General features: G+C 35.7%; 1 protein-coding gene across 1 annotated transcript; it reads right to left on the reverse strand.

The window, feature by feature from the left end:
• Positions 1–236: 236 nt before the first annotated feature.
• LOC122002220 (probable prolyl 4-hydroxylase 3) lies at positions 237–13203 on the reverse strand. The gene is made up of 9 exons (XM_042557323.1): positions 12883–13203; positions 12723–12804; positions 11042–11139; positions 10865–10962; positions 1773–1902; positions 1487–1674; positions 1274–1351; positions 591–656; positions 237–524 (listed from the first exon to the last, which is right to left on the reverse strand). Exons 1-7 carry the CDS (start codon positions 13092–13094, stop codon positions 1281–1283), a joined length of 879 nt encoding a protein of 292 aa, XP_042413257.1. The 5' UTR covers positions 13095–13203; the 3' UTR covers positions 237–524; positions 591–656; positions 1274–1280.
• Positions 13204–13434: the final 231 nt, after the last annotated feature.

Below are 13434 nucleotides of genomic sequence, written 5' to 3' on the forward strand. Positions count from 1 at the left end.
AATAAAATTGTTTTAAAAAATGCATTTAAGTTGATTCGCATGGTGTCTTATAAACGCAAGCATAAATGAGAGAAATTGTATGTGAAACTTAAAAAATCCCAGCAGTTAGTAATTTATTTGTTTTCTTCCATACATGAGCATCAGTTTATCATATATATATATATATATATATATATATATATATATATATCCACAATGCTGAGTTAACAACGGCACTCATTTCATAAAAAAAATGACTAACTATAATCTTTATCATGTTAAACATGTAAATATCTAACATTTTAACTATTAAAGTTTGGTATGATCTCAAAGCATGAAGCCTGGTGTTCAACTCTCATCAATTGTGGTACAAGCTGAAGTTTGAGAGAGAAAAAACCAAGGCACATTCTTATTCTATTGCATACATGTTGATAAACATTTTTATTCCATATATCATGATGCAATATGCTTTTGAAGTCCTGATGAAAATTTGTTCATAAACAGGATGTTTGTTTGCCACTGGGAAAATGTGTTCGTTTGCATATCTGCAGCCAAACATATCTGTTCAAAGAACTATTGATATGCTATGCGTGCTAACGAAATTGTTTTACCTTCGAAGAATGTTGCTATTATGTCGGGCCAAGAGGGATTGACAAACAATGATTGGCAAGCGAGATCTGCAAAGAAAAATAAACCAAAAACAAATTATTATATAGAAGGATGAAAAATAAAACATGGGTTGCTAATCATGCAGTGTGTAGGTAAAATTTTGGGATGCAAGTGAATACTTGGATGAGAAGTCAGAAGGAAGAGAAAGGCTAACAAGATTACATTTGAAACTCTATCAATGTGTACATATTCTTTGACACTTCCCTCCTCTCCTATTTTCCATAAAAGTAAACTGACCCTAAGTTAAGTTTGCAGAACATCAAGGATCCAAGCAACTGAAGTAGCTGAACATAGTCCATAAGAGAACCACGATAGGCCTTTTGAGTGATAGACAAATATAATTCATTCCCCCCCTCTTTTATCTCTTAGGCTCTTCCTCTTTTTTCTACTTTTCAAATGGTTGCTGTTCTGCATCAACTTCTCCCTCTATTCCAAATAATAGTTGATATAAACAAGATGGAAGAGGACTGACAATAATGAACTTATTCAAGCATTGGGCAAAGATGTAGTCACCAAGGCAACATAGAGAAAACGGTTTCGCTCCAAAATTAGCTTTTGAACTTGGAGAAATGTTATAGAACTATGAAACAACAAAAGTCATCAATTGACTTAAGATAAAGAATACCTTTGCATCAATGGTACCCATGTACATGCATCCACTTTGTGGAAGACCACTTATTTCCCTTGATCACAGGACACGAACCTATAAGCATCGTTAAAATGGATAGCCATATGTCTAAAAAAAAGCTAAAATTGAGGAATAAGAAACAAATGCTTCTTCATAGAATGAAATTCAACCAAAAACATTTCCTTAGGATGGTAGTGAGAAACAACCAACCATGTAAACTTAACGGATCTACAGTGCCATCAGGCTTCATACTCCAGAAAAGCAATGCATTTCCCATCTTTGGCTTAAGAGCAAGACCTCTTTTTCCGCAGTCTGATAACTCATTGTACCATGGTAAAGAACTGCTGTTTACTTTGGCATTGGGAAAAACTGTCTCACCACCTTCTTCAACATCCGAACTATACATATACACACATGTAAAACAACAATAATTGTGCATAATAACTTGAAGAAACATAAAAATATAGATATTGAGGATGTAAAGATGGAGACATACAGATACATTAGAAGAGTAGCCACTCGCTGACCTCCATTCTTAATGTTAAATTTGTCATAGAAATAGTCATAATGAGGTTCATATTTCTGCCCAACATCATAATGCAGAACTTGAAGCCCTTCCCCATGTTCTACAAAATATGGATAAGACACAAGATAGTGAAAAAAGATAAAGCACACAACAAGCTACAAGTAGAAGTCGATACTAGTCAGTCAAATCACAAATAAAACAGAATGATTAGTGTTAAATTAGTAAGAACTCATTGAACTCAGTAGAAATCTAGATTAATCGATCAAAATCACGAATCAGAACAGAATAACTAGCAGTAATTGAGTAGCAAAGTCCTACTTGAAGTCAACCTGACAACCAATACAACTCTCAGATACAAATCAATCTTACCAGAAAGTATTCACAATTATTATCTAATAATTGGTACATGCACATTTTGCGTAAAGTAAAATGACGACCATTCTATTTCCACAAGAAATTTAGCATAAGTGTACGCATTTGTTTGCCAGTTAATTTAAAGTGCACATCCTGATGAATTATGATAATTCTCCAACACCATTACAAGTTATAATTGTCTTCAATTTGAAAACAAAGTTTTATAATAATAGCAAGCACAAAATCCTTATATAGTCATTCAAGAACTCACGGGAAAAGCAAGAATCAAATGTGTAAAATATACTATCACAGTGTCACAGTCAAACACCTACACGACTCCACTGGTTTCTGGTCCAAGATATTCAATTTTCCCAACATTTTGGTTTTATAGAACTTATATAATTCTACTTTCTATTACACTTCGATAATATACTTTGTAGCTTTAAGGGTTTGACTTATTCATGCCCTCTTTTCATACCAGTTCCACACATACCCTTGAATCCTATTTTTCTTCTGACATAGTCTAAAATAGAACATTAGGTGCAGCTATCACTAGGAAAAAGACAAAAAGTTAGCACTTCTAACACAAGACTCTTGGATATTATCTCTATTTAATGGGATTAATTGTAAGTTGTAGATATAAATACAAACCGAACCCATATAAAATGATCTAACTTAAGTTTATTAAGTTTCGGGTTATTGGATATTAGTTGAATGTGTAGAACTCTTTATTCCGATCCGTTATCATCTATAGACTGATTGGTTGCCTATATAAGGGATGCCCCCAAGAGTTTAGGGTATCATCTTGACATCTTCCTTCGTTCCCCGTTAACGAAGGTTTGTGGCGCGTCAACCCTAAGCCCCTTAGAAGATCTCTTCGTTTTGCTTCCGCTTCTTATTCTTCTTCCTCACGGATTCTTAGACGACGCTAAAGAACAAGGATCGTGGCTCTATAATTAGGTTCCTTGTCATGTTTATGTTTGTTGTTTTCTTTGCCATACTTTCATTGAAACTAGATCTATGCTCATGTTCTTGTATTTCCTGTGACGAGTTCTTATTTTGTTTTATAGAATTTATGTGGTCTAGGGATTTACTGTTAGAACCAAAATAATTCGCATATCTCCTCAATGGTATGATATTGTCTACTTTGGGCCTAATCCCTCATGGATTTATTTTTGGGCTCTACCCAAAAAACCTTATACCAATGGAAATATCTTCATCTTTTAAACCCATGATCTTTTCTATGTGTTTTCAATGTGGGATTTTGATTGTACTCTCAACAATCCTTCCCTCACACGCATTCTCATGGTCTGAGTCTCCCCTCAAGTATCTGGTCACTTCTACCTGCTCCGGGCCTCCCTACAAGCATTCAGTGACTCTTGACCTGCTTTGGACCTCCCCACAAATATTCGGTCATTCTTGACTTGCTTCGTGCCTCCCCTCAAACATTCGGTTACTTTTGACCTGCTTTGGGCCAGCCCACATGGCATCCGGTATACCATGACTCTAATACTACTTATTAGGACCAAAAGAATTCACATATCTCTACAATGGTATGATATTGTCCACTTTGGGTCTAAGTTCTCATGGATTTATTTTTGGGTTCTACCAAAAATGCCTCATACCAATGAAAACATCTTCACGTTTTAAAACCATGAACTTTTCCATGTATTTTTAATGTGGGACTTTGATTATATTCCCAACATATACGATAACCTTTTAATTGGTATTAGAGTCATAGGTTATGTTTCTTTGATTGTATGGCAATAAAGTTTGGTTTTTTGTCGATCTGTTAATTGCATAGTAGTTACAGTTTTTCTAGAATTAGATTGTTGAAAGATCTTGCATAAGAAAACCTAGGAAAGACTTGAGTTTTCCAAGTTTTTTGTGAGTTTCACGAAGAACACGAAGAACAGTGGTAAACTGCCGTCTTCTTTGTTGAAAACTATGGCGTTCAACCTAATTTTAGGTTAAATCGTGTTGGTGTAATTGATTTCCTTGGTCTGACAATCAATTACCAAGTCTAAATCAGCGAATAGAATCAATGGAAATAGATTGGGCCAATCAATTACATCAATCGATTGGTGAATTTTACCAATCGATTAGGACGACCGGATAGAATAAAGGATCAATTTCTGATCCATTAGGTCAATCGATTGAGGCTACAAATTTGCCAATCACTTAAAAGCCTTAAGTCGCGATAAAATCGATTGGAATTGATCGGCCTAATCAGAATTTATCCAATCGATTAACAACCTTAAAATCATGACTTGATCGATTTAATTGATCAACCCAATCGATTAAAGATACTAATCGATTGGCAATTTTAATCGATCGGTGATTTTTCACCAATCGATTGATGGATTGAAAAATAAAGCATAGAAGCTCTGGGATCGACTGGAAGATCGATTGGTGAATACAAATCGATTGCCAAGATTGCTAATCAATTAAGACTTGTGATATCGATCACAGAAGGATTTGTGATCGATTAGCAGGATTGATTGGTTTGTCCAATCAATTAGTACACATCAATAATCGATTAATGATCCTAAAGTAGAGTGCAGTATGCGTTTAAATCGATTGTGGTGATCAATTGGCATCAGCCAATCGATTGTCGTATGATAACAATTGATTGATAAGCCTAATTCGGAGCTATTAAGGTTGATCAAGTGCTTTTCTGTTCGATTGAAGTTCCTAGGATTTTCTTGGATCTATCTCTACACGTGCTAGAAGGGGAGCCTTGGTGCAACGGTAAAGTTGTTGCTATGCGACCAAAAGGTCACTAGTTCGAATCCTAGAAACAGCCTCTTGCAAAAAGCAGGGTAAGGCTGCGTACAATAGATCTTTCCCTGGGACCCCGCATGGTGGGAGCTTCGTGCACCGGGTTGCCCTTTTTTTTTTAATCTATACACGTGCTAATAAATTGAACGAATGTGTCTGCTCAAAGGAAGACATCTTAGGTAGTTTTAGTGTATTTTATGTTGGTAGACGTATATATCTATGGTAAAAGTAATTGGCCCAAAGGAAAATTCTTTTATACTAGATATATGTTCAAGGTAGCTTCCAACTATAGAATAAAATTTATTTTGTTCAGATCATCCACAAATTATGTCGGTCCAAAGAAAGACATATTGCGTGGCTGATTAAGGTTGTTGTGAGATATGAGTCAAATTATAACTCATATAAAGTGTTAAATTATGAGTACAATGGGTCGGTCCAAAGGAAGGCACATTGTGTGGCCAACTAAAGGTTGAGTTATATTAGAGAGTATCACTAACAAATTATATTTTAGTCCACATATTAAAATGCAATGTTGTATTAGGTATCTCTTAAAAAGTCCATTTATATGCATTTAAAATTTCATTTTATTTGCATAATCTAATTCATGTTCTTGGCTTCAATTAAATCATGAACTTATATAATATACACTCTTTTAATTTCACTGCAATATGTTTCTGCCAATAGTAATAACATCCCGATCTTAATTGGTTCAAATTTTGCTAAATGGAAATAGTACGTTGTCGTAGTCCTACATGGACTTAGACAATGCATTGAAACATGATCACCCCGCATCCCTGATCAGTGCTAGCACTGTAGAGAACTGATTTTGAAAAGTGAGAGCAATCAAACTGTATGTGTCTAAGTATCATGAGACTTTCCATTCTGACACCAATTAAAGGTTCAATAACTAAGGGAGAGGATGCTTGGAGTTTCGTTAGTTAATTAGTAGACCATTTCATGACAAACGAAAAGGTTGAGACTACCACACTTCTTTTGAAGTTGGTAATTATGCGGTATAACAACGACAGAGGAAACATCAAGGAGTACATTATAGAGATGTCCAATATCACCATAAGTCTAAAAGCTCTTAAACTCGATATGTCTGAGTTTATATTAGTGCATTTCGTCTTGATGTCTCTACTTGCACGGTTCACTACTTTTAAGATTTCATATAACACTCAAAAAGAAAAGTGGGCATTGAATGAGTTTATAACTCGGTGCTTGTAAGAGGATGAGAGACTGAGGCGTGAGACACCTAAAAGTGCTCACGTAGTATCTGATTCCAAGGTTCGGGCAAGAAGAGAAAGAAAATCAATAAAGGAAAAGGAAATCAAACTATAGATTCTAGGGGTTTTGACTATAAAGAGCAAAAGAAGCAGGATAAGGAATCCACTTGTTCCTTCTGTAAGAAGAAAGGTCATATGAAGAAAGACTGACCTAAGTATGCCAACTGGCATAAAGAAGAGTAAATTTCTAACTCTTGTTAGTCCAAAAGTCAATTTGGTTATTGTAACCACTGACATTTGGTGGATAGATGCTGGTGTTACTACTCACATAAATGTCACTATGCAGAGTTATCTCAGGAGCCGACTTCTACTTGATGGTGAAAGATACATCTATATGGGGAATGGAAAGAAGGCTAAAGTAGAGTCAATTAATGTTTTTAGGCTTTGTTTAGAAACTAATGTGTTTTTGGATTTAGAATCAATTAAACACCATAACTCCTACGAATGATAACGTGATAATGCATAATATAAGTATGAAATGCAAATTGACTAACGAGAATTCGTCCATATTGTGGCATAGACATTTAAGACATACATTCAGACAACGCCTAGAAAGGTTAATGTCACATGAAATTCTTGATTCCTTTAACATGTCAGACTTTGATATCTGCATAGAGTGTGTTAAGGAGAAGACAACTAATGAAAAGAATAAGGGAGCAAATCGATGTAATGATGTATTAGAGCTAATACATACGGACATTTATGGACCATTCCCTAAGACATCATGGAATGGACACACATACTTTATTACCTTCATAGACGACTACTTTTAATTTGACTATCTATACCTTATTCATGAGAAATCACAATCATTGGACATGTTCAAAATTTTCAAAGCTGAAGTTGAAAATCAATTAGGTAAGAAAATTAAAGTCGTCGATCGACCTGAAGGTGAATATTACTGTCAATATGATGAATCATGTGAACAATGTCCAAAACCTTTTGTGATTTACTTTGCTAAGTATAGGATTGTGTCTTAGCATACCATGACTGATAGACCTAGTCAAAATGGTGTAGCTGAGTGTCGCAATCGAACCATAAAAGACATAGTGAAAGTATGATTACCTTCACTTCTCTGTCAAAGTCTTTGTGGGGCGTTGCACTCAAGACTGCAGTTTACCTATTTAATAGAGTACCTAGTAAGACAGTAACTAAAATCTCATTTGAGATATAAACAGGTAGACACCTAGCATTAGACATTCACTCGTCTGAGATTGTCTAGCCGAGGCTAGGCCTTATATGCCTAACAAAAAAAAATTGGACTTAAGAACAATTAGCTATAATTTTGTAGGTTACTTTGAGAAATCAAGGGGATATAAATTTTATGATCCCACTAATAAATCTTTCTTCGAAACGGGAAACACTAAATTTATCGAGGACAGTGGGAGTGATAAGGTCAGGGAAGTATCTTTTGAGAAAAACGTTAGCGATCCTCTTGTGATCACTACTAGTGCAATTAGTAGAAGTATGGTTTCTATACCGCACATTATGGATATTGCACATCCAGTGGGAGTAGCGAATCAAGATATTCCCGTGTCATCTCTAATGCAATTGGAGGAGTCTATCATTCAGATTGAGGTATTGCCTCATATTGATGAAAAAGGAACTAGAAAGCTTGGAACCTATACCTAACATGCTTAAGATGTCCCTTATGTTCTAAGAAATGATAAATGTTTAGGGTTCACTTGTTCTTTTTGTTGTTTGCTAACCCAAACCATTTTACATGTTTCGGCCACCCCTTGTTACTAGGGTTAGAGACCTAACTAGATCCTCCCATGAACTTCACATGCGATGCTTTATGATATGTTAAGAGTATGATATGCTGTGATGTCTATTTATGTATGCTAGGTCAAATTTCATGATACGTTATGTACTTAAGGTCATGATATGCTGTGTGCTAAGTTTCATGATATGCCATGTATTTACTTTCATGATATGTTGTGTGCTAAATTTCACGTGATTATATTTATCTCCAAGAGCATAATTCTGACATAGGGTTGGAAAGTGATCTGTATCTTTCCAAGAGGTCAAACAATGCTCTAATCCTGAAAGATGGATTAACGTTATGCAAGAAGAGTTAAAGTCTATAGCAAACAATGACGTTTGGGAACTTGTCGAATTGCTTGAAGGTTCGAAACTTATTGGCTGTAAATGGATATTTAAAACCAAGCGAGATTCAAAGAGCAATGTCGAAAAGTATAAGACTCATCTTGTTGCCAAAGGATTTACTCAGAAGGAAGACATTGATTACAAGGAGATTTTCTCACCTGTGACGACGAAGGATTCTCTTAGGGTAATCATAGTGCTTGTAGCTTATTTTGATTTAGAGCTACACCAAATGGACGTAAACACTGTGTTCCTCAATAGAGACATTGAAGAGTCTATATATATGGTGCAATCGGAGAACTTTGAGTCCTCATACTCAAAGTATCTAGTATGTAGATTAAAGAAGTCAATTTATGGTTTGAAATAGGTGTCCCGTTAGTGGTACTGGAAATTTAATCAAGTAGTTAACTCTTTTAGATTTAGAGAAAACCCTATTGATCAGTGCATATATATATATATATATATATCAAGTTCATTAGGAGCAAGTTTGTTACACTTGTCCCATATGTGGATGCCATATTGCTTGCAAATAATAATAAAGGTCTACTACATGAAACCAAGTTATTTCTATCTGGTATTTTGAAATAAAAGATCTTGGTGAAGCATTCTTTATTTTAAGCATACAGATTTGTCGTGATCGTTCAAAAGACATTCTTGGACTTTCACAACATGCTCATATTGAAAAGGCGCTTATAAGGTATGACATGCAAAATTGTACACTTGGTGACACATCTGTGTCCAAAGGTGACAAATTCAATTTACAACAGTGTCCACGTCTTGAACTTGAAATAAAGGAGATAGAACAATTCCCTTATACGTCATCTGTGGGAAGTCTCATGTATGCACAGGTTTGTACACGACTAGATATAGTATTTATATTAAAGATGTTAGGCAGATATGTTAGTCAGGATTGTCGCACTAGAAAACAATAGAGTGATACGACATTTGTAAAGAATTAAGGGACACATGCTCACGTATCGGAGGTCAGAACACCTGAAGGTGATTAGATATTCAGACTATGATTTTGTTGGATGTTCAGATAGTAGGAGATCCACATCGGGTTATATTTTCATGTTTGCTGGAGGGGTTATATCTTAAAGCGCGTTAAGCAGATGCTAATAGCCACTTCTACTATAGAGGGGGAATTGGTAGCATGCTATGAAGCATCTAATCACGGGATTTAACTGCGGAACTTCATCACAGCGCTGCAGTCACTTATGGCATTGACAACCCATCAACTGTGATAATAAAAGTGCATAATTGTATGCTAAGAACAACCGCAGTTCGTCGAAATCCAAACACATTGATATCAAATTTCTGATTGTCAAAGAAAGAGTTCAGAGTCATTTGGCGATGATAGAGTGCATCAGCACAGATTCTATGTTAGCAGATCCACTAACTGAGGGATTGGTGCCTAAGGTATTTCATGCGCATATTGTGGATATGAGAATTCTTCTTATAGAAGAAGAATTCATCTAGTAAGAGTCTGTATTTATTTATTGTTCTATGTCAATAAAGTTAAACATTTTATTTTGATTATTATGCGTACTTGAAGTTCAAAATATTTATGGGAATTTTGTTTGTTAGATACTCTAAAATAAAGTATCATGATTTAATACTACTGTTTAGCATTTGATGTTTGTAAATATGATATGGATTCCATTAAGAATCATAAGGCTTAGATCAGGATTTGCTAGTGCAGTTTAGCATAAAGTTTTAACAAATATGATCAGAACCTTTGGGTCATTCAGGACAAGTTAAAAATTGACATGTACTGATAATATTTTATGTAATTTCTACTCTACATATCCACATCTTGGTCTATGTCATTAATGACATTAATATTATAATTACTGTTGGGGCTTGTTACAACATATATAGTAGTTATGACCTCTTTAGTCCTATACCAAGTATCTTGTACCCATAAAGTTTGATATCAACTAAAGTTTTACTTGTATTTTGTATACAATTCACATATAGCCCAAGTAGGAGATTGTTGGATATTATCTCTATTTAGTGGGTTAATTGTAAGTTATACATATGAATACAAATCAAACCCTTATAAAGCGATATAACTTAATTTTATTGGATTTCGAATTATTGAATGTGGGTTGAATGGGTAGGACCCTTGAGCCCAATCCATTATCATCTATGGGTTGATAACGGATTGATTGTCTATATAAGGGGAGGCCCCCAAGGGTTTAGGGTATCATCTTGACATCTTCCTTCGTTACCCGTTAATGAAGGTTTGTGGCACCGTCAACCCTAAGCCCCTTGGAAGATCTCTTCATTTTGCTTTTGCTTCTTCTTCTTCTTCTTCCTGGATTCTCAGACGATGCTAAAGGACAAGGATCATGGCTTTGCAATCAGGTTCCTTGTCATGTTTATATTTGTTGTTTTCTTTGCCATGCTTTCATTGAAACTAGATCCATGCTCATGTTCTTGTATTTCCTGTTACGATTCTTATTTTGTTTCATAGAATTTATGCGGTCTAGGGATTTATAAGAACCTTTCAAAGAAATCACAATAACATACCCACTGGGATAAATGTATAATTTGCTATCCTCGTCTCAATAGCCTTGATTACATTATCTTGCGCCCGATGGAGAAATGTGCCTGTGCTTGTCCGGACCCTACATAATGAAGATTCAAAATGTCAAAAGATAGTACTCTGAATTTTGTTTTCTCATTGACCTGCGATAATATGCTAACCTGCTGTCCTTACTCTTGCCATTAGAATTATCAATAACTGTTGACTTCTTCATATGAGGTTTTGCTAGCATAATAAAATGCTCACATTCTTCCTTGGACTGCAATTTATATTGCACAAGAAAATTAAAATTTTAATACAAGCATTCACTTGTCAAACTTGAAATATACATATGCACACTCATCAAAGCCATATAGGACAACTAGAAAGATAAACTAATGAGAACAACAATAACAACGACAACAACTAGATCTTTATCCCTTGGGTCAGCTATATGGATCCTCCTGTGCCATTGGGCTCAATCCACTACTTTATCCACATCTATGTCTAAATGAATTTTATTGTTGTTAACCGTCTTCTTTGGTTATTTTTTCCTTGATTAATATACATATTTGTCATGATTTCACATCGTCTAACTAGGGCATTTATTGGTTGTCTAAGTACATGTCCATACCGTGTTAAACATGTCTTTAAGTTTTCCCTCAATAGGTGCAACCTCGATTTTCTCTCTAATATTCTCATTTTTTTCCTATCTATCCTCGTATGTTCTTATATCCACCTTCTCTTCTCTTGCTCATGTATACACTCCATAGTCCAACATTCAGCTCAACATAGTAGGTCTAATCATCATTTTATAAAACTTCCTTTTATACTTTAGAGATATCTTACAATCACAAAGAACATCTAATGTTCTCCTCCATTTCAACCATCATGCATGTATCCTATGTAAAATATCTCATTTAATCTCTCCATTCTTTTGCAAAAAAAAAAAAAAAATCCTAGATACTTAAATCTTTAATTACAAGTAACTCGTCATCTCCTATTTTAACAATTATCTTGCTACATCTCTTAATTATTAAATTTAAATTTCATATATTATGTCTTTATGTTACTAAGTCTAAAATGTTCAATTGCAATGTCCCCTGCCAAGTTTGAGTTTAGCAATATCATTGGCATGCAACATGTACTATGACAATGTGTCTTAGATGTGTTTAGTAAATTCATCCATAACTAGTGTAAAAAAAAAAAAACTAATGAGAAATGCCCCAAAAATATTCTACCCACTTTTTTCTTGTATTTGCTAAAGTCAGGTTAATAGGGCTGGTCTCGCAAAAAAACAAATATGTAATGCTGGGAAAGAAAAGTTATATTGGAAGAAAAATGGTAAGCCTAGCATAAATTCAAAATGTAATATGCATAATAACTTGGACCCAGTCAAGATGACAATTGGTGATCATCATTCTGCATAAAATTGTTCTTCATGTGGTCATTTAAAAGGAACTGCGAGGAAGATAAAAAGGTTGAGCTGTAATGTCAAAAACATTTTGAATGTGGTGCTGCACTGCTCTTGTCATTAGATCAGTTATTCAAACGTTTAACTATTTGATCTAAAACATGAGATGAAATATAATTTAGGTAAGACCGAGGTTCAAGAGGTTTAAATGTTTCATATTTCTCTTCAAGCTTTGTCCAAGACTTGTCTCGAACATAAACAACTTTAAGCCATCCACACTTGAAAATAGGCCTAAACAGCATCTTACTATCATCTCTAATTCCCACGCCCAAATTTTCAGGTACCTTAGACACATGCAGTAAAAAAGAATGATCTTTTCGGGCCTCATGCAAATTACATAGTTAACGATGCTCCAAAGACCAGATTTCCTTGCAGAACAAAAAACTAACCAGAAAATTGTGGTACATAAACGCTCGCGGTTCCCAAGAGACGACCTCCGTCCACTGTGGCCCTCGATGCCCAAAACCCTCCCTGAACCATCAACTAGCAAAATCAGGTCTTCCGCCGACTCAAAAAATCATCAACAAGAACAACAAATCCACCACCTACTGTTCACGCAGGAAGTGCTTGTGGAGGCGGGGGATGGAAGCGTCGTCGAAATGGAGGGGGAGAAGCAGTAGCAGTACAAGCGAGAGGGCGAGAAGCGCCAGAAGGACAAGGAAGTAGGTCGATTTAGAGGTCTTCCGACCGACGAACATGCGGGCGTACAACCGCCCCCCTCGGGCCTCCCTCATTGCCAGCGACCGAAGTGACGACGCCATAGACGAACCCCGAACCTGCACTTCTCCTCGCCGATCCTTGCTTCTATATCAAAGGCAGTGAATCGAAGAATCCTAACGGAGAAGGAAAGCTGGGAAAAGGGAGACGAACTGATGCGGATTTCCTTTTTCCAATCTATATAAATTTTAAGGCTCTGTTTCGTTTGCTCACAGTAGTAGAACCGCGTGGCTCGGGCCTCAAGGATCAGCTGCTTTACCTGGATCACCCTCCTCGTTCTTAGTCCCTATGCGCTTACTTCTTACCGGTGTTAGTGTTGGTGTGCGTTTTAATAAAGACAGTAAATCCTGACTAAGCTGTTTTGGTAGGTGGGAAATTTAAATA

The sequence above is a fragment of the Zingiber officinale genome, chromosome 7A, assembly GCF_018446385.1.
Source record: "Zingiber officinale cultivar Zhangliang chromosome 7A, Zo_v1.1, whole genome shotgun sequence".
Classification (NCBI taxonomy): Eukaryota; Viridiplantae; Streptophyta; class Magnoliopsida; order Zingiberales; family Zingiberaceae; genus Zingiber; species Zingiber officinale.